This window comes from Phyllosticta citriasiana (genome assembly GCF_038021145.1).
Source record: "Phyllosticta citriasiana strain CBS 120426 chromosome Unknown IWZ02scaffold_1, whole genome shotgun sequence".
NCBI lineage: Eukaryota > Fungi > Ascomycota > Dothideomycetes > Botryosphaeriales > Phyllostictaceae > Phyllosticta > Phyllosticta citriasiana.
This window is the reverse complement of record NW_027117278.1, coordinates 2,965,366-2,984,100: the sequence shown is the minus strand read 5'-3', so window position 1 is coordinate 2,984,100 and position 18,735 is coordinate 2,965,366. Positions and strand designations below refer to the sequence as shown.

At 56.6% G+C, this 18,735-nt stretch overlaps 7 protein-coding genes across 7 annotated transcripts; 4 read left to right on the top strand and 3 right to left on the bottom strand.

Annotated features, from left to right (window-relative positions):
- The first annotated feature begins 25 nt into the window (after positions 1–25).
- On the top strand, positions 26–2,254 carry IWZ02DRAFT_32154 (uncharacterized protein). Its single transcript, XM_066764185.1, has 2 exons — positions 26–1,730; positions 1,781–2,254. The coding sequence occupies exons 1-2, from the start codon at positions 324–326 to the stop codon at positions 1,991–1,993; spliced, it is 1,620 nt and encodes a 539-aa protein (XP_066627583.1). The 5' UTR covers positions 26–323; the 3' UTR covers positions 1,994–2,254.
- Positions 2,255–4,229, top strand: IWZ02DRAFT_32155 (mitochondrial carrier domain-containing protein). The gene is made up of 2 exons (XM_066764186.1): positions 2,255–2,551; positions 2,766–4,229. Exons 1-2 carry the CDS (start codon positions 2,515–2,517, stop codon positions 3,815–3,817), a joined length of 1,089 nt encoding a protein of 362 aa, XP_066627582.1. The 5' UTR covers positions 2,255–2,514; the 3' UTR covers positions 3,818–4,229.
- On the bottom strand, positions 4,229–6,388 carry IWZ02DRAFT_32215 (RXT2-like protein). The gene is made up of 4 exons (XM_066764189.1): positions 6,098–6,388; positions 5,939–6,051; positions 5,733–5,892; positions 4,229–5,689 (listed from the first exon to the last, which is right to left on the bottom strand). Exons 1-4 carry the CDS (start codon positions 6,165–6,167, stop codon positions 4,641–4,643), a joined length of 1,392 nt encoding a protein of 463 aa, XP_066627581.1. The 5' UTR covers positions 6,168–6,388; the 3' UTR covers positions 4,229–4,640.
- A 97-nt stretch (positions 6,389–6,485) lies between these two features.
- IWZ02DRAFT_440834 (Gryzun, putative trafficking through golgi-domain-containing protein) lies at positions 6,486–11,016 on the top strand. Its single transcript, XM_066766863.1, has 5 exons — positions 6,486–6,886; positions 6,943–7,931; positions 7,980–8,551; positions 8,595–8,714; positions 8,758–11,016. Exons 1-5 carry the CDS (start codon positions 6,608–6,610, stop codon positions 10,587–10,589), a joined length of 3,792 nt encoding a protein of 1,263 aa, XP_066627580.1. The 5' UTR covers positions 6,486–6,607; the 3' UTR covers positions 10,590–11,016.
- A 1,545-nt stretch (positions 11,017–12,561) lies between these two features.
- IWZ02DRAFT_395126 (prolyl-tRNA synthetase) lies at positions 12,562–14,816 on the bottom strand. Its single transcript, XM_066765577.1, has 2 exons — positions 14,607–14,816; positions 12,562–14,559 (listed from the first exon to the last, which is right to left on the bottom strand). The coding sequence occupies exons 1-2, from the start codon at positions 14,700–14,702 to the stop codon at positions 12,904–12,906; spliced, it is 1,752 nt and encodes a 583-aa protein (XP_066627579.1). The 5' UTR covers positions 14,703–14,816; the 3' UTR covers positions 12,562–12,903.
- Positions 14,817–14,927: 111 nt separating this feature from the next.
- Positions 14,928–16,442, top strand: IWZ02DRAFT_412834 (mitochondrial 54S ribosomal protein uL10m). The gene is made up of 3 exons (XM_066765739.1): positions 14,928–14,966; positions 15,027–15,562; positions 15,695–16,442. Exons 2-3 carry the CDS (start codon positions 15,050–15,052, stop codon positions 16,160–16,162), a joined length of 981 nt encoding a protein of 326 aa, XP_066627578.1. The 5' UTR covers positions 14,928–14,966; positions 15,027–15,049; the 3' UTR covers positions 16,163–16,442.
- On the bottom strand, positions 16,262–18,064 carry IWZ02DRAFT_32045 (uncharacterized protein). Its single transcript, XM_066764184.1, has 3 exons — positions 17,082–18,064; positions 16,798–16,875; positions 16,262–16,615 (listed from the first exon to the last, which is right to left on the bottom strand). Exons 1-3 carry the CDS (start codon positions 17,590–17,592, stop codon positions 16,362–16,364), a joined length of 843 nt encoding a protein of 280 aa, XP_066627577.1. The 5' UTR covers positions 17,593–18,064; the 3' UTR covers positions 16,262–16,361.
- Between the last annotated feature and the right edge of the window lie 671 nt (positions 18,065–18,735).

Below are 18,735 nucleotides of genomic sequence, written 5' to 3'. Positions count from 1 at the left end.
CAGGCAGCTTCAGCCCTCCTGCACCATGATAAAAATCAGCCTGCACTGCGTGATGCCCTCTTTCTCAGTCATCAGCCTGATAATCATAGTCACCTGGCTATCGACCCTCTTTTTCTTCCTCCCTTCCTCCCTCCATTCGTGCTTGTCACGCCCCGCGTCCGGTGACCGGTTCCTGTTCCTCTCCAGCCCCATCCAAACAAGACTCAAACTATTTGCCTATACCCGTACCTGCCACAACCTTCCTCAACGTCTAGTGCTGACGCTTGCCGCCGTCTTTTTTAACCTGCCAGCGCACCCTTGTCACAACCGACATCGCAGCAACCATGGCCTACCACTTTGATCTAGAGTACGACTCACCAGGCCCGGGCTTTGGCGCTCGCCATGTCGCCCCGGGCCGCTTTCGAAATGCGCCTCGCAATGACTTCCTCTCTCCAAATGTCCGGCACGAGTACCACGTTGCTGCCGGCGGTGGCATACGCCGCAGCCGCAGCACCGGCACCAAACCGGTCCCAAACATTCAAATCTTCAACCACCTCGAGCAAGATGCCCACCCGCGCTTCGACGCCATGGCCAACGCTCGCGCCTCGTCGCCGCGCACTCCACGGGGCCGCGTCATGGAAGACGAGTGGGCTGAACACGCCCACCGCAGTCCTAGCAGAGGCCGCATGTTCCACGACCACCACCACCACCATCACGACCACTTTCGATTCGGCGAGTCGCCCGACAACCGCGCAACTCAGGTCGCTCTTCAGGACCAGCGCATCCGCGACTTGGAGGCGAAGCTGCGGCACGAGAATGAAGAAGAGCTTCTCCGCATGAAGTATGACAACGAAATCCTGCGCGAGAAGAGGGAGCGCGAGGAGGCAGAGGAACTCTACAAGAGACGCATCGAACTCCAAATGCTCAAGGACAAGGTCAAGCGGGAGGAGGAAGAGTCGCGCATCCGTCACGAGGAGGAACGACTGAAAGACAAGTACGAAAGGCAACGTTCCGAGGCGGACCGCAAGCGTCAGGAACACGAACGCGAGCTCAAGCAAATCAAGGAGGACGCCATCCGCAAGGAAAAGGAGCGCATCGAAAAGGAGGAAGCAGCACAAAAGGCGGCCGCCGAAGAGTGGGAGCGCCGCAAAGAGGCAGCCAAGAAGAAGGACGATGAGAAGAAGGCCAAGGCACTTCTGGAGTGGCAACTAGAGGAAAAGAAGAAGCAAGAGGCAGCCGCCGAAAAGGCAAAGAAGGATGCCGAGGAAAAGAAGCGCCTGATTGAAGAGCACGAAGCACAAGTCGCACGCCAGGCCAAGGAAGAAGCTGAAAAGAAGCAGCGCATCATTGACCAATGGCACAAGGACAAGAAGGACGAGGCAGAAAAGGCCAAGGCAGCCGAAGAGGCTCTCAAAGCCAAAATGGCCAAGGAGGCAGCCGAAGCAGCAGAACGAGCCAAGAAGGAGGAGGAGGAGTACGAACGCAAGCGCCTGGCAAAGATCGAAAAGGAGAAGAAGGAAAAGAAGGAGGCGGAGGAGAAGTTTGAAAAGGAGATGCACGAGCGTCTGCACAAGCTTGGCTATTCCGAAGACCAGATTCAGCACATGATGAAGGGCGAAAAGGCCAAGGACACGCACCTGACGATCGCCCCTGGACACCGGAGCGGCATTCCAACGTACATCAAGATTCACAAAAGCCACCTCGAGGTGGCGACGCTGACGTACTTTGGGCTGCCGTGGGAGTGGGATAGGGTGAGTCTCCCTCTACTTATTTCGACGAAAACGCACACTGACTTTCCCAGTCCGACAGCGACTACATCATCATCCTCAAGGAAATGGACCACCGCGAGACGGAGGTGCTGTTCGAGCACACCAAGTCGCTGCGGCGCCGCACGACGCTAACCATCGAGGAGCGGCCGCGGGCGTCGGGCAAGCCGGAACTGATGTGGGTGCGACGGCGCGGGCGCAGCAAGAGCGCCGTCCGCAACATTCACATCAAGGACACGTGGTTTTGAGGGGATTGAGCATTTAGCTGGCGGTTTGGAGCAGAGACACAGACGTTTTCTTCTTCTTCTTTTTCTTCTTCTTCTTCTTCTTCTTCTTCTTCTTCTTCTTCTTCTTCTCCTCATTCGTGGGGATGGGACCTTGGGTAGACCGACGACACCGGGGACTTTTTTAATCGGCGTCGAGATGGCTTCTGATTTTCTTTACCTTATACCACTTTGGAACTCAGAATGGGCGACTAGAAATGTAGCTGCTCTATAAGCGACCTGCATGTATGTCTTATCTTGTCTTGGTGTAGTTGACTGATAGCATCGGGAGTTATGTTGTAAGGTGGTACCTGTAGAGCTGGAGCGCGCACGGACGGGGCCGAACATGACGCAGACGACTGCAGCTCGGCCGGGCTTATCCGACCAGACGTCAACCAACTCCAAAACACCAAACATTCTTGTCTCCGCCATTGCCTGCCATGTCAGCTTGAACACATTTCGCTCTCTCTTCCCTCTTCTCCACTTCAATTGATGCAAGAACGGTCATGTCCGATGGCAGCCGCTCGCGCTCGTCGTCCTCCTGTAAGTTTTTCTAGCTTCGCTGTACGCAAAAAAGGAAAAGGAAAAAGAAAAGCAAAAAAAGTCTACAGCAGCCCAGATAGCTGCAGCACGAGCACCGCCCGCTCGCTCGCTCCCCACCTTTCCCCATACCACCCAGCAGATCCTCAACCCTCCATCCACAACCGTTCCCCCTCGCAAGCTCACCCACTCCCACTGACACACCCACCTTCTCCAGTCCACTTCCTCGCAGGCCTAACGTCCGGCCTCACGTCCGCGGTGCTCCTGCAACCGGCCGACCTGCTCAAAACGCGCGTGCAGCAGTCACACGCGACGACGCTGCGCTCGACGCTGCGCACCATCGCCGCCGGTCCCAACCCCATACGCTCGCTGTGGCGCGGCACGGTGCCGTCGGCGCTGCGGACGGGCTTTGGCTCCGCGCTGTACTTTACCACGCTGAACGCGCTGCGCACGCGCGTCGCGGCGGCATCGGGGAGGCCGAACAATGGCCGCGACGGCTCCTACACTGCAATCGGCGACACCAACGCGAACAATGGGGGCAGCGGGTCCACGTCCTCGTCCTCGTCCTCCTCGCTGCCCAAACTCAGCCCAACATCCAACCTCCTAACGGGCGGGCTCGCGCGCGCAGGCGCCGGCTTCGTCATGATGCCCATCACGGTGCTCAAGGTGCGCTTCGAGAGCAGCCTGTACGCCTACACCTCCCTCTTGTCGGCGGCACTGGACATAGCACGTCGCGAAGGGCTGCGCGGCTTCTTTGCTGGCTTTGGCGCCACGGCCGTGCGCGACGCGCCGTACGCCGGACTCTACGTGCTGTTTTACGAGGAGTGCAAGAGGCGGCTGGGCGCGGTGGCGGGGCGCGTGAACGCGAGCGCGACACCGTCATCCGCTTCCTCTTCCTCGTCTTCTCCATGGACAGCGCAGGCTGAAGCTGCGGCCATGGGACCCTCGCCGACGCCCGCGCCGCTCACCGCGTCGACGGCGGCATCCGTACACTTCGCGTCGGGCGTTATCGCGGCGGGCCTGGGGACCGCGCTGACGAACCCGTTCGACGCCATCAAGACGCGTTTGCAGCTGCTGCCGGCGCGGTACAAGCACATGGGACAGGCGGCGCGGCTCATGCTGCGCGAGGAGGGCGTGCGCAGCCTGTTCGACGGGCTGGGTCTGCGCATTGCGCGCAAGGCTGTTAGTAGCGCGCTCGCGTGGACGCTGTACGAGGAGTTTGTTAGGCGCGCCGAGAGGGCGTGGGTCAAGGGGGAGGTTGGGCTGTGAGCAGGGAAGATTGTATGGCAGCTACCTACGATTGGGGGAAAAGGAAAAGAAGAAGAAGAAGAAGGGAACAAAAGAAGACAGACAGACAGACAGACAGAACGACAGACGGACGAAAAAACGGCGCCGCCAGGGCTCGTGGCGGTGGCGATGGCGTTGGCGGATTTTTTTTTTTTTTCCTACCTACTTACCTACGCCTTCTCCATGCTTTCATGCTTTGGTTCTTCCATGTATGTACCCACCTCTCGCCCTCTCAACTCACACTGCTTTTGTGAGAAATAGACCTCTCGACACAACTCGCCACGGCGTGTGAAGAAAGAGGGCGCACGACGGTCCAGAAAAAGAGAAAGCGATATACATACATACCTTGGTTCATAAACACCACTCGGTACAGGGGCAATGCAGTTTGCAACGATGGACAGACGGTCGGTGAAATGGAACAGAATGAGTCAATGTGGATGGATTGTGGAATCGTCTCGCTACATTTCCGCGGGGAATAAATGATATGTATTCGCAACCTCTCTTTTTTGCAAAGAGCGAAGGGACAGTTATTGCGAAGCTCGTACGGTTCGGTAAATGTGCCAATTACATAGGCAGACTTGACGTGGTGTGTCACGCAACGCGTAGGGTGGTGGAAAGTGAAATGCGCATGTATGGATCGGATAGCATGGGCGATGGATGCGGAAAGGGACAAGGGAAGTCTATGGGTATGGGTGGAATGGGAACGCCAGGCAGCAATCAAAGAGAAGAAGAGAATATAAGAGAGGGGACCGATCAGCAGAGGAAAACGGCGCACCTCCACTCCACCGCAGCGTCGCGAAGCAAATCACTTCTCGTCTCTCCTCCTCGTTCTCGTCTTCTTGCCCTGGACGACGCCCTCCTCCTCTTCCTCCTCCTTGCCCTTGACAAGATCCTCCGTGAGCCCCCACTCCTCCTTGTCGACCCAATCCTCGCCGTCGCTCATCTCGCCGACGTGTCCCTCGGCGCGGGTCCACTTGAGCACCAGCCTGCGCTTCCGGTCCGCCTCCATGAGACCCATGTACAGCCCCCGCGTCTGCCGCACCACTTCTTCTTGTTTCTGGATGTACATGAGCAGCCAGTTGCGCGTCTCTTCGGCTTCGCTGCCTGGCACTCCCATGTCGCGGTCGACCAGGTTTTCGAAGGGGAATTGGAAGAGCGGGTGGATGAAGGGGGTCGAAGAGGCGGGCGAGTCAAGGCGCGGCGAGTTGGGGGCGGAGGAGGTTGAATTGGCGTGGTGTGCTTGCGCGCGCGTCGTCATGCGCCGCAGCAGCGTGTTTTGGCTGTTGGTTTCGTCGCCGTCTTCTGAGTGGTTTGTGCCGTTGGCGCGCTCTGATGTGTCTACCTCCATTGCATCTTGATCTGCTGGTTTTGACGCCTCTCCGTTCGTAGTTCCGTCTCCATCCACGGCCCCTGCGTCTGGTAAATCTTCTGGTGGTCTCTCAACAGCTTCTCCATTCGAATGGGTGCCATTTGGCCGCGCGGAATCGGCCATTTGCACGTCTTCTGCCGCCTTTGCGTCATGGTCCGTCCGTGTAGCTCCCAAAATAGCGCCCGTCGAGTTGTCGTCTGGTATTTGGAGATCTTCCCAATTGCCGTCAAAAGATCCTGACGCCGAAGCTGGTCCATTCACAATCTCGCGATCATACGAAGTCTCCATTGCCCCCACTGGCAGCCATGTGTCGTCGCCCAGCAGTTTTTGGAAAATTGACTTGGCCTTCCATAGGCTCTGTTGTTCCTTTTGCAGGACATCCCTCGCGTTGCGAGCTAGTTCGGTAATGTGCGTAGAGTAATAGGGTATCGACATGGAGGGGTGGGTCGAGAGGTCGGCGGCAGAGGTCAGAGGCGCGAGGAGTTCTGATCTGTTAGCGCTCGCCCGGGTGGTGGTTTGCGGTAATACCTTCGAGCCGAATATCCCCATATGGATTCTCGTCTGCAAGAGACCCGTCGATCGAGTCATCGTCGTCAAGGTCCGGTTCTATTTCGTCCCCGTCCTCGTCGATGAGAGGCGGGTTCCGGCTTATGATGTGCCGCTCATAGCCCGCATGGTCTATCTTGGCCTGGTGCTATTAGCTGCTGTCTAGCTGGTCGTTTGCGAGAAGCCACCTTTTTGTAAACCGACCGACCATTGTCCAGAATCGAGTGTGGGAGCGGGGCCTTGCGCTTCAGCTTGTGCTGGACGGAGCGAGAGATTTCAACAGAGTCGTCCTCGTCAGAAGCTGCGCATGTGAGCTGACTGAGAAGCGACATAGAGGACGGACTGACCTTCGTATCGCGCCAGGACCTTCTTCATGCCGGTGATGGTCTCGGCGAAGAGTAGTTGCTGTCCTGCCATGGTGCGAAACCGGCGAGGAGGCAGGAGATAGTGTAAAGAAGATTCGAAGCGGCGGTAGGTAGGATTCGAGCTTGAGGGCGAGGGCAGAACAAGGCCGTTTTGCGCGTGGAGAGGCAGAGGGCGGAGCGTCAAGTGGGAGCGAAAGCGCTGGGGACGGACCGGGTTCCATTCACTCAGCGACGTCAACCGTCGGCCACAGAATTAGCGGCCGCCGACCGGGCCGAAAATGCGCCAACTTGCGCTCCCGAGGGGCAACGACTTGTGTGGGCGCATGAGCTCAACTGCTCCGGTGGTGCATGTCCAGGTGTCCACCTGCATCCTCATCCTCACATCGCACCAAACGCCTCCCCGACCTCCCGAAGCCATGCTCTAGCAAGCCCCTCGTCGAGCGCTCGCCTTGCTCTCCCCCCGTTGCTTATGGCCTGCCGCCGATCAACACCATGGACGCCTATCCTCTCCCATATGTCGAGCATAACCTACCCTTCGTCGTGCTGTCGGGTTTGGGCTCTGACACGCTGATCAACTCGTCCTACGAGCCCCACACCCTTCTCAAAGACCGCGGCATTGAAATCGACTCGGCCATCCCCGTCGTCTCAGGTGACCGCGCCCTCCAATTGCGCCTGGAGTTTCTGAACGCCGACGGAAGAGATGCGCCGTGGAATAGCTTGCCCAAGAATAGAGGGGACATCAAGGGCTTCCGGGTCAAGGCTGTTGGGAGGGTAGGTCAGGCAAGCCTGCCTTGTTCAAATCCACAGGTAGACTCATGCAGCTGTAGGGATATGTTCTACCTCCTCGTAAAGCTCAGCCTCCACAAATATCACCAGATGAGACTCCTCCAGGCACCCCTCAGCTTGGAAATGGCCACAAATGGGTTCTACACTCGCCCATCTCTCCCCTCTCGCCCGGCTCGCCCACCTTTCCAGACGGTGTCATGACACCTTTGTGGGTCGCAAAACACCAGTACCACATTCCCGCCGTTTTCATTTCCTTCTTTACCCTCACATCCGAGGACGGCAGAGATAGCCTCAACGACAATCAACTCAAGGCTGAAATCAACCGCATCAAAAGCCTCTTCCTCAACTCTGGCTACAAGACGCATTATGCAGTGGTCCTTTTGAGTGACAAGTCCATTTTTGAGTCTCCAGAGATTGAGGACCGACTGGCCAACATTCGTAGAACGACCGGACTTGATCCCAGACACTCCCTCTTCTTTCTGCCCGCCAGCTCATCCAGGGCTGAGCTCACGTCATTTGTCCACCAAGTCTTGACGACGGTCCAGCCGATATGCGTCGAACACTACCGTGACTTGTCGAAACATGCAAGACGCAAGAAGGGTAGAAGCAGTATTCCTCCTCCTACCGCACCACCAACACGCGGCCCAATCCACACCCTCGCAGCTCCTGGCTGGAATGTGCGTTACGACTTTAAGCTGGGCATCTTTGCCGAATTTCGACAGGAAATGGACGCTGCGTGTAGGCACTACAATCTTGCCATTGACGGCTTGCTGGACGGAGACGGAGTCTTTGAGACTACGGCAAGCTGGTCGCCTCGATGGGATGAGACGCGCTTGCTTGCCGACAGCATTGCCATCCGCATAATCAGATGCTTCATGTGGAACAATAGCCCAACTTCTGCCGTCCAGTCATGGCAAAACTATAGGAATAGGATGCGAGACTTGCTCGACAGACGCGGCAAAGGCTCTGCAAACTATGGCTGGCAAGCTTGGGAGAGCAGGTGGGCTGTCGTCATGGCAGAAATCATTCAGCGCGTACAGCCTCCAATCTTCCAGATCGTCGAGAATAACATCGACAGATATCCACTCTTTTCACCGCCGGAAAAGCAAGTTCCAATCGGCGAAAGACTGGCACCTTGGCATCTTGTACATCACCCAGGGTATTGGTACAAGATTGCCGCCGAGCGTGCTGTTTCCAGGAGGATGCTGGCGGAAGATTTGCCAGAGGAGGATCGTATGCCTCCTGGCATGTCTCCGGCAACAAAGGTGGCGAATCGCTATGGCACTTACGATACGTTCCTGGTACCCGAGCCGCACGTGGAATTCCCGCATCCAGTTCATGGAGGTCAAGGGTACGACCACGCAGCTGACATTGTTGACCTCTTCAACAAGGCCATTGGCGAATTCCACGCACGCGGCCAACAACGCCTTTGTGACAGGCTTCAGTTGGCCATTGGAAAAGAGCTGTTACACGCTGGCAGACACAGCGAGGCAATGGGTTCCCTCAAGCCCTTGTGGGAAGGCATGTGCTGGCGTGATGAGAGATGGTGGCCTCTTGTTTCCGAAGTGACGTGGGCACTCAACACTTGCTCCAAACACTGCGGCGAGGAAGAGACGTTTTTGGCTACGGAGTGGGAATTGCATAGCAGATGTAAGTGGAAGGCCTAGGTGACAGAGGGGTGCTGACTGTGTAGTGCTGCGTACAAATCCGAAAAAGGTTTATGATTTCAACAATTGCTTGGATTCGTTTACCCAAAAGGAGAGTCATGTTTTTCCCAAGGTTACGATCGACGCCGGAAAAGTCATGTCCTGTCGTAAGTTGACCGTTCTTGATGTCGGAAATAGCTGACAAGACAGTATCAACAACCGTCGCCTTTGCTGCTGGCGAGGGACATGTTGCCGAGCCTCTTTATATCCAAATCGCCGTGAGATCCAATGCCCAGCGTGGATCGATGCCAATCACTTTGTCCAGCATCCGTATCGACTTTGCCGGTCCGCTGGGTAGAATAGAGCTCCAACACGAAAGAAAAGCGGAAGCCACACCCGCCACCGAAGTCAGCCTCACAGAGGTAATTAGGTCTGGTATCGCACCAAGCTTTAAAGGCTGTGCCGACCTTTCCTTTCCAGCCGGCGCATTACGGACCTTTAATTTTCCCATCATCCTCAAGGAAGACGGAGATGTCAATGTGCAGCAGACTTGCTTTGAAATACAAACCGATCGCTTCACTTTGCAGTCTGTTTTCGAGGGACAACACGAGGCGCCTCCAGTGTGGTGGTACATGGGGGGAAATGGTCTCAAGTCGAAGCGGCTGGCAAGAAATTTTGAAGACCCAGTCCTTCGAGTCCTCCCCAAACCGCCCAAAATGGAGGTTCGGCTCGTCAACTTGCAAAAGCAGTATTACACGAATGAGAACGTGGTTTTGGATTTGCAAATCAAGAATGACGAGGAGGAAGATACGGAAGCGTCACTGGAGATTCACCTTCTCAACCACACCCAGGAGCATCTCGACTTTGATTGGGTTGATGCTGAACATGCCGAGACGTCCGTTCTCCCAGGCAAATCGATTGGAAAAATGGCCCCTGGAAGCAAACAAACAAAGAGTCTCTCCTTCGTCGCACCACCCGATTCGCAAAAGTACTCGCTCGAAGTCAAAGTGGTATACCACGTCCTCAGCGACCCAGACGTGCCTATTTCCAAAATCATGGCTGGCGAGCTTGTCTTCATCGATCCCTTTGAAGCCACATACGACTTTGCGCCCCAAGTGCACCCAGATCCGTGGCCTAGCTTCTTCTGTGTCGACGACGCGCAAAAACCTGAGCCGCCCAACGAAAATTCGCCGACGCAGGCGTTTGGCCTTGCGTCGCGGTACCTTCTCAAAGCGCGCATTGGGTCATACGCCGAAGAAGATCTCATCATCGTCGACGCCGACTTGGCCGTCCACTCTGTCCACGGCGGCGCCATGTGTAGCGTCACGAAAGTCCCTGTGGTCGACGCCGAAGCTGTCATCTCGCCGCAGGCGGTACACCTGCGCAATTTTGTCGTCGATGTACAAAAGATCAGTCTCGAGGACCGCCGCAGCTCTACGCTTGAGAGCAGCATCAGCGTCACGTGGCGCCGCAGGCGGCCGCTGTCTGAAGCTGCCGGAGAAATGTTGGAGAAGCCCGTCACTAGCACGATTGCGCATCCCAAACTCATCGCGTCGAATGCGGAGCCGCGAGTCCTGGCGTCTGCAAGACCCTCACATTCGACGCTCTCTACTGCTCCCTTGTCCGGCACACCGATAGCACCATCCGACGCAGACTCTGGCGCTGTCGCTCCACCCAAAACTCCTACGCAGAACCAACAATCACCGTCACCCCAGCTCATTCACTTCACGCTCTACCTCGAAAACCCAACCATGCATTTCCTCACATTTGACGTCTCTATGGACGCCTCGGATGACTTTGCCTTTGCCGGCCCCAAATTGACGGCCCTCCACGTGCTTCCGCTGTCCCGTTGCGCCGTGCGGTACAACGTGCTCCCTCTTGTGAGCGGCACGTGGGTCGAGGTTCGGTGTCGCGTGCAGGATCGGTATTTTAACAAGGTGCTCAAAGTGCTGCCGACGGAGGGGATGCGGGCTGTTGGTGCAAGGGAGGGTAGGGATGGTGGTGGTGTGGCCATTTGGGCTGACGTCGTTGAAGGGGAGTAGAGTGCTCTAGATCGGCTAGAGGCATGGGTAAAGGGGACGAGTAGAGAAAAGTTGAGGTCCCTTCAAGTCACGTAGTCTGTGGTGATTAGGTACTTCCAGGTCACGACAATGAAATTCCGTTTGCATGACAGGCTGGGACATATTATCTGCTCACCACGTGCTTATTGCTGGCTAAGGTCAAGATTTCGGTCTCTTTACTTTGCTATTCGTCTGTGTTAGTACGCAGTATCATGGACTGCTTGGAAGGGAGGCATGAATGCCCAATGTCACTTGCCCAGTAGGAATTTGAATATTCTCAATTACTCAAGCTCAAGTCCCTGTCATTTGGCTGTTGGAGCGCATGTCGTAGATGACATCAAACACAAAGACAAAATATGATTGCACACTGAATCTGGGCGCATGACGACAGCTCTGATGTTCAGCGGGTTAGTGATGGGTGTGCGATTTACACCAGACGATCTCAACAGCCCGGGGAAGGGCAGCAAAACAACCACCAAACGAACCTCCAGCAAACCCATATAACCCGCAACCACCGCTCTCCCTCCAAACAACCAACAGAATCGGTCCCGTGGTGCATCGGGACAGGGAGTTTGTATCCGACTACCGCTGACGCCACACCTATGGCTCTGTGACGGCTTTTAGGTGTGGGGTTGGGAGCGAACTTGCCCTTCTACGATGCAGCGTTAGCGCGGGTTCGATTCTGGCGCTTATCTCCAGGCGCCGGGGCTTTCCTTTTGTCCTCAAGGGTTTTAGATGACGCCTGGTGGCGAGGTTGGGGAAGGGGGGCGGTGGAGGTTGTTGTTGTGGTGGGCTTTCTGTGGGCTAGAAGCAGACAGGCAGAAGCCCGCCAATGCCGGGTGTGAAGGAGTCTGATTTGTGCGATTTGCCTGAAACTCAAGGGCGATAGCCGTTTTGGCTTTTTGGCGCGGCGTGGCCATCGAGTCGGTGAGGTTGTGGCTTTTGGTGTTGCGTGTTTTGGAGCATCCATCAGTCGGTCCTTGTCGGATTGTCATGATTTCCAGGGCATCAGCCATCCACCTCCCAAGCACCAAAGAAAGTTGGTTCCTGGTACCACTGATTACACGACTGGACTTTTCCGCACATTCACTGCGCATTCACTGACGCCATGGCTTTCAGAGGGAGTTTCAATATGCTCGATTTCCATGTAAAAGCCAACATGACTTTTGTTCTTGCTCGTCTTTGCGCTTGGAACAATGTTTAATTTTCTTCTTTTGACGCTACTGCTGTCGTTGAGCTAGCTTCTGGTGATACACTGAAATTTGTCGGAGCATTTGCTAACCCTTAAACCTCTGGATCTCCTGAACATCAATCACCTGTCAAATACCAACTTGTCATTGACCTTCAGTAGACGCTCCGGAAGCATCCAAATGCCCACTCGTCGCCGCAAGGACGCTACATAACTGCAAAAGGCAACTCTACTCTCGCGAACCGTTGAATTTGATTCGTCGTGCCTTTGGTGTAAGAGCGGCTCAAGTAGTACCCGCCGATTCCAACATTGTAGATACTGTAGCAGCTTGAAGGCGTCGAGTGCATGAGTTACTACCCCTCCGGAACGCTCTACGAGTTCGAGTTCGAGTGTTCGAGTGTTCGAGCACAGCGGTTCTCTCTATCGTCTTTTTTGGAGTGAGTCGGGTATTGTCTTCACTGGTTGTGGGCGGCCGCTGGACGCATCAGGAGTTCGACTGTTCGACTCCTACAGTCTACATTTAACCCAGGGCTCTTTTTAGCCTCCCTGCCTTTCAACGTCACCGTTGCCATTTGCTCTGGGCCATTCGGGAGCATTCTACCTACCTCCCGCTCGCCCGCCCGCCCGCCGGCGCCACCGAGCAGCCGTATATAGCAAAAACGCCAATCACTTCCTAAAAGAACCTACGGATGAGAAGGAGTTGTGTAACTGGCCGGGTGGACAGTCCTGCTCCGTCACTGACGCGTACAATCTAGATGGAGCGCGGCTTTTAGGTGACGGGCCAGTGTAGAGAATCCCACCAGAAGCACCATGAGTTCGATTCCAGCGGTTCGCGGCGCCCTCTTTTTTGGTGATGGCGTTATCGGGGTGCTTTATTCTTCGTCATTGGAGAGCTGTGCGTGGTGAGTTGAGATGCGTCGTGCCAGTGCAGTGTCATGAACCAGGTCATGACTACCTCTCGAATGCTCCTCGCCAGCTCACTCACCTTGTCTGCCTCGATGTTATCACATCATTCTAGCCACAGGACCAAGTGTACCTGAGGGTGAGGGTGATAAACCATCTCAGTTTCGCAGCAGGCTGTCCTCGGCACTTGACTACGTACAATACCTACAACCTCTCCAGAACGCTCCTCACAACCTCACCTACCCTGTCTGCCTCGACATCTTCAAACACGCCCAACCGACGACACCGCACCTCAGCCTTCCGCTCCTGCTGCCACTTTGTACCCAACACGACAATGACACTCGGGCCCATGAGCTCCGCATCCTTGAGCTTCCAACCCAATCCTCTATCCTTGCGGTCATCAACAACAACATCCAAATCCCGTAGCGTATCTGAGGCCACCTGCTCGATATCAGCGGCATCAATCTTTTCCGACGACGGCACAACGAGCACCTCCCACGGCGCAATGGCGCGCGGCCAGTTGAGCCCGCGGTCGTCGCGTAGCAAGCCCGCCGCAGCGCTCAGGAGGCGACTGACGCCGATGCCGTGGCAGCCCATCTGGACGGGACGGTTGACAGCGCGACGGTCGCTCTCGCCTGGCAGCGGCGGACTGCTGGTCATCAGCCCCAGCGGTGCGCTGTACCGCGTGCCCAGGTAGAACGTGTGGCCGATTTCGATGGCGCGGTTGGCCGTCAGTGAGCCCGAAGGCGCATTGCATGATGGACAAGGTGTCGACAGCTCGACGGCAAAGAGCGACTGCGATGCCGGCGCAACGTGCGTCGCGATGATCTCCTTGTCGTGCGCCGGCGGCGGCAATGTCACCGTGCCCGCCTCGACGTGCCGCGCGACGTTGGCGTCGAGGATGCGAACGACCTTTTTGTCCTTGTGATCGCTGACCTGGGAGGCGGGGACGGCAGTAAAAGCGGTATCGAGGTCTGGGTAGATTTTCTTGACGGCGTGCATGTTGATGGGGGCTTCGGGCGCGTTGTTGTCCGTGTCCACCATGGCGAAGACTTCAACATACTTCCATCGGTCCTTGCTGAGACCGCGCCAGCTTTGGATGTGGCCGGGCTTCTCCAGCTCCGATGCGCGCGGCGTCGCCACTTCTTCGTTGGCTACGTATGAGCAGCTGTCGCATGTAAAGATGGTATCTTCGCCGTTTGGTGCAACAAAGTGGTACTCGTGGCTCAAGTCACCGCCTATGGCACCAGAGTCTGCTTGAGCGACGAGGTATGGTACCTTGAGCTCGGCGAAAAAGTTGGCGTACGCCTCGCGGACTTGCTCGTACGTTGCCATGGCCTCGTTTTCCAAATGGTCAAACGTGTACAAGTCTTTCATAAGGAACTCCTTGGCGCGCAGGAGGCCTTGTCGCGGTCTCATCTCGTCGCGGTACTTGCGTGAAATTTGATAGAGGCGGAGCGGCAGCGATTTGTAGCTGACTAGCAGGCTCTTGACAAGAGACGTGATTTCCTCCTCGTGCGTTGGACATAGGAGCAGCTTGTTGCCTTTGCGGTCGCGGACTCTTAGCAACTGATTCCCTTGGAGTCGATTCGTCTTTTTCCATAGCTCTTCGGAAGAGATTGAGGAGAGAGAAACCTTGTTGGCGCCGATGGACGACATGTGCTTGTCGATGAGTTTTTCCAGCTTGGCTTGCACGCGCTGCCCCAACGGCAGCATGTGAAATACTCCAGAGTGAGCTTGTCTGAGGAAGCCTCCTCGTACGAGGTCTGCGGTCGTGTCATCAATGTCCTCTCTTTTTTCTTTTTCTGTTAGGCCACTTGTAGGGATCCAGAATTTGCTCAGTCGATCATATTGGTAGCGCTGGTACAATCAGCGATAATCATATAGTAGATCTAAAAAAGGCTCACAGTGGACGTGGAAAAGAAACGACTTGAAGAATTGGACAGTCTTGACGGAGCTGCGGCAGACCGAAGAGAAATGCGGTGGAAAGACGGGACAAGCATGATGAAAGACTTTTTGGGGTATATTGAACGCAATGAAACGATGGACCATGAAACTTTAGACCATCTTCTTAGTTTTCCAATACCCCAAGCCCAAAGTGACAAGATTGGTGGTCGATGATTGGTGTTTGTTTAAACGTCGATGGTCAGAAGCAAAGTAGTCGACCACCCGAAGAGCCCCCGACGCTAACCCCGTTTCGAATAATTTGATGCTGCGGAAGACGTCGACTCCTCCGCATTACCACAGCAAACTCCACCCACCACTAGGTCTGGCCTCTTCTACCGCAATCAATCGCCTCCAGGTCTCTCAATCTGACAATTTCCCAGGCATTGTCCCCGCCGCCCTCGCAATGCCTCCCAGAATACCGCGCCTCCCGCACCTAAGAAAGGTGCGGGTCTACAATCACCAGATTCGCCTCGAACAACAGAGCATACGAGGTCTCGCAAGTGCCGCCACCGCAACGGTCTCTCCCGCACCGATCGACCAAACTGTTGGCGCCGTGACGCCCATTCAGCGCTACCCCAAGACGCAGCCGCCATCCTACAAGCCCGCCGAGGTCCGCAAAACACAGCTGCTCCGGCAATATGTTTCGTTGCTGCGGTCATCGCCACTCATCCTCCTCTTCCATCACAACAACTTGCGCGCCGTCGAGTGGGCGGGCATACGGCGCGAGCTCGCCAAAGCGCTGCGCAGCGTCGACGCCGAGCTAGCACCAGGCGTGTCCGCCGACCAAGCCATCCACCTCCACACGGTGCAGACGGGCATGCTGGAGCCGGCGCTCCGCATTGTGGAATTCTACGACCCCAAGCTGGCCAAGATGCGGCAAGAGGCGGCAAACGCGACGGCGGGCGCTCAGGACCAGGTGCAATTGCACGGCGCGGCAACGCGGCCGGCACCAAACAACCCGCAGCTCGCAACTAGCGCAACGCTGAGCAGCACGACGCCGCAGCCCCTGAACGCCGGCTCGCCCGTCTACACACATGCGCTCTCCGAGTTCGCGCACAAGATCGCTGGCAAGCGGCGCAAGAAGGTGTCTCTCAAACCGCTGCTCTCAGGACCGGTAGCCCTCGTCACCTTCCCGGCCGTGTCGCCGCAGCATCTGGCGGCCGTGCTGTCCATCCTGGCGCCGTCGCCGCAATTCCCTGCGCCACGCCGAAAGGTCAACCCGGATTACCACGAGCCGGCGGTGCAGGTTGGGCTGTCGAAGCTGATGCTGCTGGGCGCGCGCGTCGAGGGCAAGGTGTTTGACTTTGAGGGCACGCGGTGGGTCGGCGGCATCGAGGGCGGGCTGGACGGGTTGCGCGGACAGCTCGTCAACATGCTGCAGGCGGCGCCCGTGGGCGTGGTGGGCGCACTCGAGGGCGCCAGCAAGAGCCTGTGGTGGGCGCTGGAAAGCCGGCGGGCGGACATGGACGAGAAGGAGAATCCGAAGAGGACGGATGAGGGCGCTGAGAAGGAGTAGTTGTAGATTCACTGTCTTTCTTGTCGCAGAGGACAGCCAGCTTAGATACCTTGCCATGTCCACCCAATCCTGTCTACCAACCTGTCATCCTCCATCTCTCAATCAACGTACGAATCCAACATGTACGTATGTATGTATGTACGTATGTTCGCAGAAAAGAAGCATCTTCACCACCTCATCACCCCACCACCCCATCCCCTCACAACTTCCCCGCCACTCTCCTCCTCCTCCTCCTCCTCATCCTCCTCTCCGTCCTCCAAACAACCCTCGCCACCTCGGCCCCCAAAACGTCGCGCATGCGCGCCGCCAGCGCCGCCGCGTCGTCGTCGTCCAGCTCCTCGCGCTGGCCCCGCCCGAACATGGTCCAGCTCTTGTTCTGCAGCGCCGGCAGCGACTCCGGCCGCGGGATGATGTGGAAGTGCACGTGGGGCACGACTTGGGCGGCGCGAGCGCCTGTGGGTGGGGTTTTGTTAGGTGAGGAAGCTGTGGGGAGGTGGGGGGTAAAGGGGGGGGGGGGGGATCGGAGATTGGGGGTGCGTCATGGGGCTGGGTATTCTTGTGGCGATCGCTGGGCGTGCGGCGAATGGGAGTGGGGATGAGATGGGGATGGATGGGAAAAGAGGAGGACGGCTTACCGTTGTTCTGCACAATGTTGTAGTCGGACACGCCGGTGACGGCGGCGACTGTCTTTGCGAGGAGGGGGAGCCAGAAACCTGTGTGGAGAGAGGAGAAGGGAAGTTAGTCTTGTACGTGTGCTGAATGCCGTGCGAGTGGAAGGAAGGAAGGATGGATGGATGATCTCTCTCTCTCTCTCTCTCTCTCTCTCTCTCTCGCGAACCAGCCAGCAAAACAACAGACGAACGCAGTGCAAAGTAGACAGCGCCACGCACGGGAAAAGATGCAAAAGAAACACACATACCGACATCCCTGCCCTCCTCCCCATCCGCATCTTCATCTTCATCCTCATGCTCCTCTCCAATCATATCCCCGTCATCTTCCTCCTCTCCACCTGCTCTCCCCTCTGCTCTCCCCCCAACCAACTCCTCCACCTTCCTCCGATGCCTCCTCGTCGTAACCAGCAAATGGCCGCGCGTCATAGGCATGATATCCAGAAAAGCCAGCACGCGCGGCGCAGACAGAACGACGTACGCGGCGGGTGAGACTCTGGACGGGTCGATGGATGAGGGGGAAGGGATGCTGGAGAGGAGGGTGAGACTGCTGTTGTTGGCGTTGCTGAGATCGGGGGATTGTTGTTGTTGTTGTTGAGATCGCCGCTGCTGCTGGAGGAGTGGCTGTTGTTGGTTTTGGTTTTGGTTTTGATGTTGATGTGTAGGAGTGGTGGACGACTCTTGGTGCGGATACGCGGCCGCGATGCTGCAAAAGGGGCAGGACTGCGGGTACAGCTGCGCCAGCTCTTTTGGCTCGCTCATGTTGGGTCCGTCTTGCCTCGCTGGCTGGCGCGAAATGATTCTTTGTTTCTATGGCCGTCCAAAGTCGCTGCAAGGTTGAAATTGTGTGGACTCGCCTCGTCGACGAATGATGGTCTCGTGATGATGCCGATATTGTTGATGATGTGGAGTGGTGATGGTGAATGCTCCTAGCTCTTCCTCGTCTTTCTTCTTCCCCTTATCTTTGGTACTCCCCGTCTACGGTAACGCCCCGTGATGTCGATGCTGGAGATTGGATTGGAAATGGAGATGGGAAATCTAGATTTGTCTGCTTGCTTGCTTGCTTCCTCTTGCGTGTTTGCCCGCCCGTGACCTTGGACGGATGCAGTGCGGTAGGTAGTAATGAGACAGCAGATCCAATGGCGAGAGAGACAAGGAAAGGCCCGACCAATCACCACCGCATCACGGGATCGGTCAGCCTGCATGGATACCTGTATAGGTCGTTCAGGTTGCGTCGTTGAAAGCGATGTCGGCAATGGCTCCAACTGAAGTCTCCGTTCTCCGTCGTCCAGCACCTTCAGTTTCCCTCGTTCCAACTCTTCGCCTCAGCACAGCTCTTGCTCAATCGACGACAAAGAAGCCGTGAATCGACAGGGCTTCTTCGCGCGCGCAACCAGCGAAGTCCGTCCGTCCAGCCAGAAAACCTAGCCGCCGGAGTGGGGCCCGTCCGTCGGGCTTGCTGCAGAAACAGGTTGTTTACGGGGTACGAGGGGGCTGCTGCAAGCTCGTGGCAAGTTCGCGCTGCGCTCGTGTCTTGCACGCGATGCAATGCAGCGGGCTCGCGTGGTGATCTCGTCGTGTGTCAGGCAAGTACGGCACTGCAGTTAGGCGCCGCAGATGTAGTGCAATAATGCTGTGCAGTGCTGCTCACCGCAGTCAGTCGATTGGGTTAGTTGGACCGGCTGGACGACGTGATCCATGACGCCATGGAAACGGGTCGTAGCGTCAAGTCGTTGGCAAGAAACACCACCAGCGAGCGGCCCGTCTCCCTTGTTCCCCGTCCGTCCATTCGTCGGTTTGTTCGCTCGATCTCTCCTACAGGGTTCTACAGATGCCATCGATACTCCACACCCAGAGTACATACACTACATGTAGTCTCCCCCGCCCCGCCTCGCCTCAGTCTCT

What these genes read in the sequence shown, in the direction of transcription:
- IWZ02DRAFT_32045 (XM_066764184.1), bottom strand. Translation starts at nt 17,592, where the DNA reads ATGAGCGAGCCAAAAGAGCTGGCGCAGCTGTACCCGCAGTCCTGCCCC. An exon ending in GGAGGAGGGCAGGGATGTCG is followed by an intron (nt 16,876 to 17,081) that starts GTATGTGTGTTT and finishes CTCTCCACACAG; the next exon opens with GTTTCTGGCTCCCCCTCCTC. An exon ending in CAACATTGTGCAGAACAACG is followed by an intron (nt 16,616 to 16,797) that starts GTAAGCCGTCCT and finishes CCCCACCCACAG; the next exon opens with GCGCTCGCGCCGCCCAAGTC.
- IWZ02DRAFT_395126 (XM_066765577.1), bottom strand. Translation starts at nt 14,702, where the DNA reads ATGCTTGTCCCGTCTTTCCACCGCATTTCTCTTCGGTCTGCCGCAGCT. An exon ending in GTTTCTTTTCCACGTCCACT is followed by an intron (nt 14,560 to 14,606) that starts GTGAGCCTTTTT and finishes TGATTGTACCAG; the next exon opens with CGCTACCAATATGATCGACT.
- IWZ02DRAFT_412834 (XM_066765739.1), top strand. Translation starts at nt 15,050, where the DNA reads ATGCCTCCCAGAATACCGCGCCTCCCGCACCTAAGAAAGGTGCGGGTC. An exon ending in CGGCGGGCGCTCAGGACCAG is followed by an intron (nt 15,563 to 15,694) that starts GTGCAATTGCAC and finishes GCGCTCTCCGAG; the next exon opens with TTCGCGCACAAGATCGCTGG.
- IWZ02DRAFT_440834 (XM_066766863.1), top strand. Translation starts at nt 6,608, where the DNA reads ATGGACGCCTATCCTCTCCCATATGTCGAGCATAACCTACCCTTCGTC. An exon ending in GTGGGAATTGCATAGCAGAT is followed by an intron (nt 8,552 to 8,594) that starts GTAAGTGGAAGG and finishes CTGACTGTGTAG; the next exon opens with TGCTGCGTACAAATCCGAAA. An exon ending in CGGAAAAGTCATGTCCTGTC is followed by an intron (nt 8,715 to 8,757) that starts GTAAGTTGACCG and finishes CTGACAAGACAG; the next exon opens with TATCAACAACCGTCGCCTTT.
- IWZ02DRAFT_32155 (XM_066764186.1), top strand. Translation starts at nt 2,515, where the DNA reads ATGTCCGATGGCAGCCGCTCGCGCTCGTCGTCCTCCT. An exon ending in CTCGCGCTCGTCGTCCTCCT is followed by an intron (nt 2,552 to 2,765) that starts GTAAGTTTTTCT and finishes CACCTTCTCCAG; the next exon opens with TCCACTTCCTCGCAGGCCTA.
- IWZ02DRAFT_32215 (XM_066764189.1), bottom strand. Translation starts at nt 6,167, where the DNA reads ATGGCAGGACAGCAACTACTCTTCGCCGAGACCATCACCGGCATGAAG. An exon ending in GTCGGTCGGTTTACAAAAAG is followed by an intron (nt 5,893 to 5,938) that starts GTGGCTTCTCGC and finishes TAATAGCACCAG; the next exon opens with GCCAAGATAGACCATGCGGG. An exon ending in TGGGGATATTCGGCTCGAAG is followed by an intron (nt 5,690 to 5,732) that starts GTATTACCGCAA and finishes CTAACAGATCAG; the next exon opens with AACTCCTCGCGCCTCTGACC.
- IWZ02DRAFT_32154 (XM_066764185.1), top strand. Translation starts at nt 324, where the DNA reads ATGGCCTACCACTTTGATCTAGAGTACGACTCACCAGGCCCGGGCTTT. An exon ending in TGCCGTGGGAGTGGGATAGG is followed by an intron (nt 1,731 to 1,780) that starts GTGAGTCTCCCT and finishes TGACTTTCCCAG; the next exon opens with TCCGACAGCGACTACATCAT.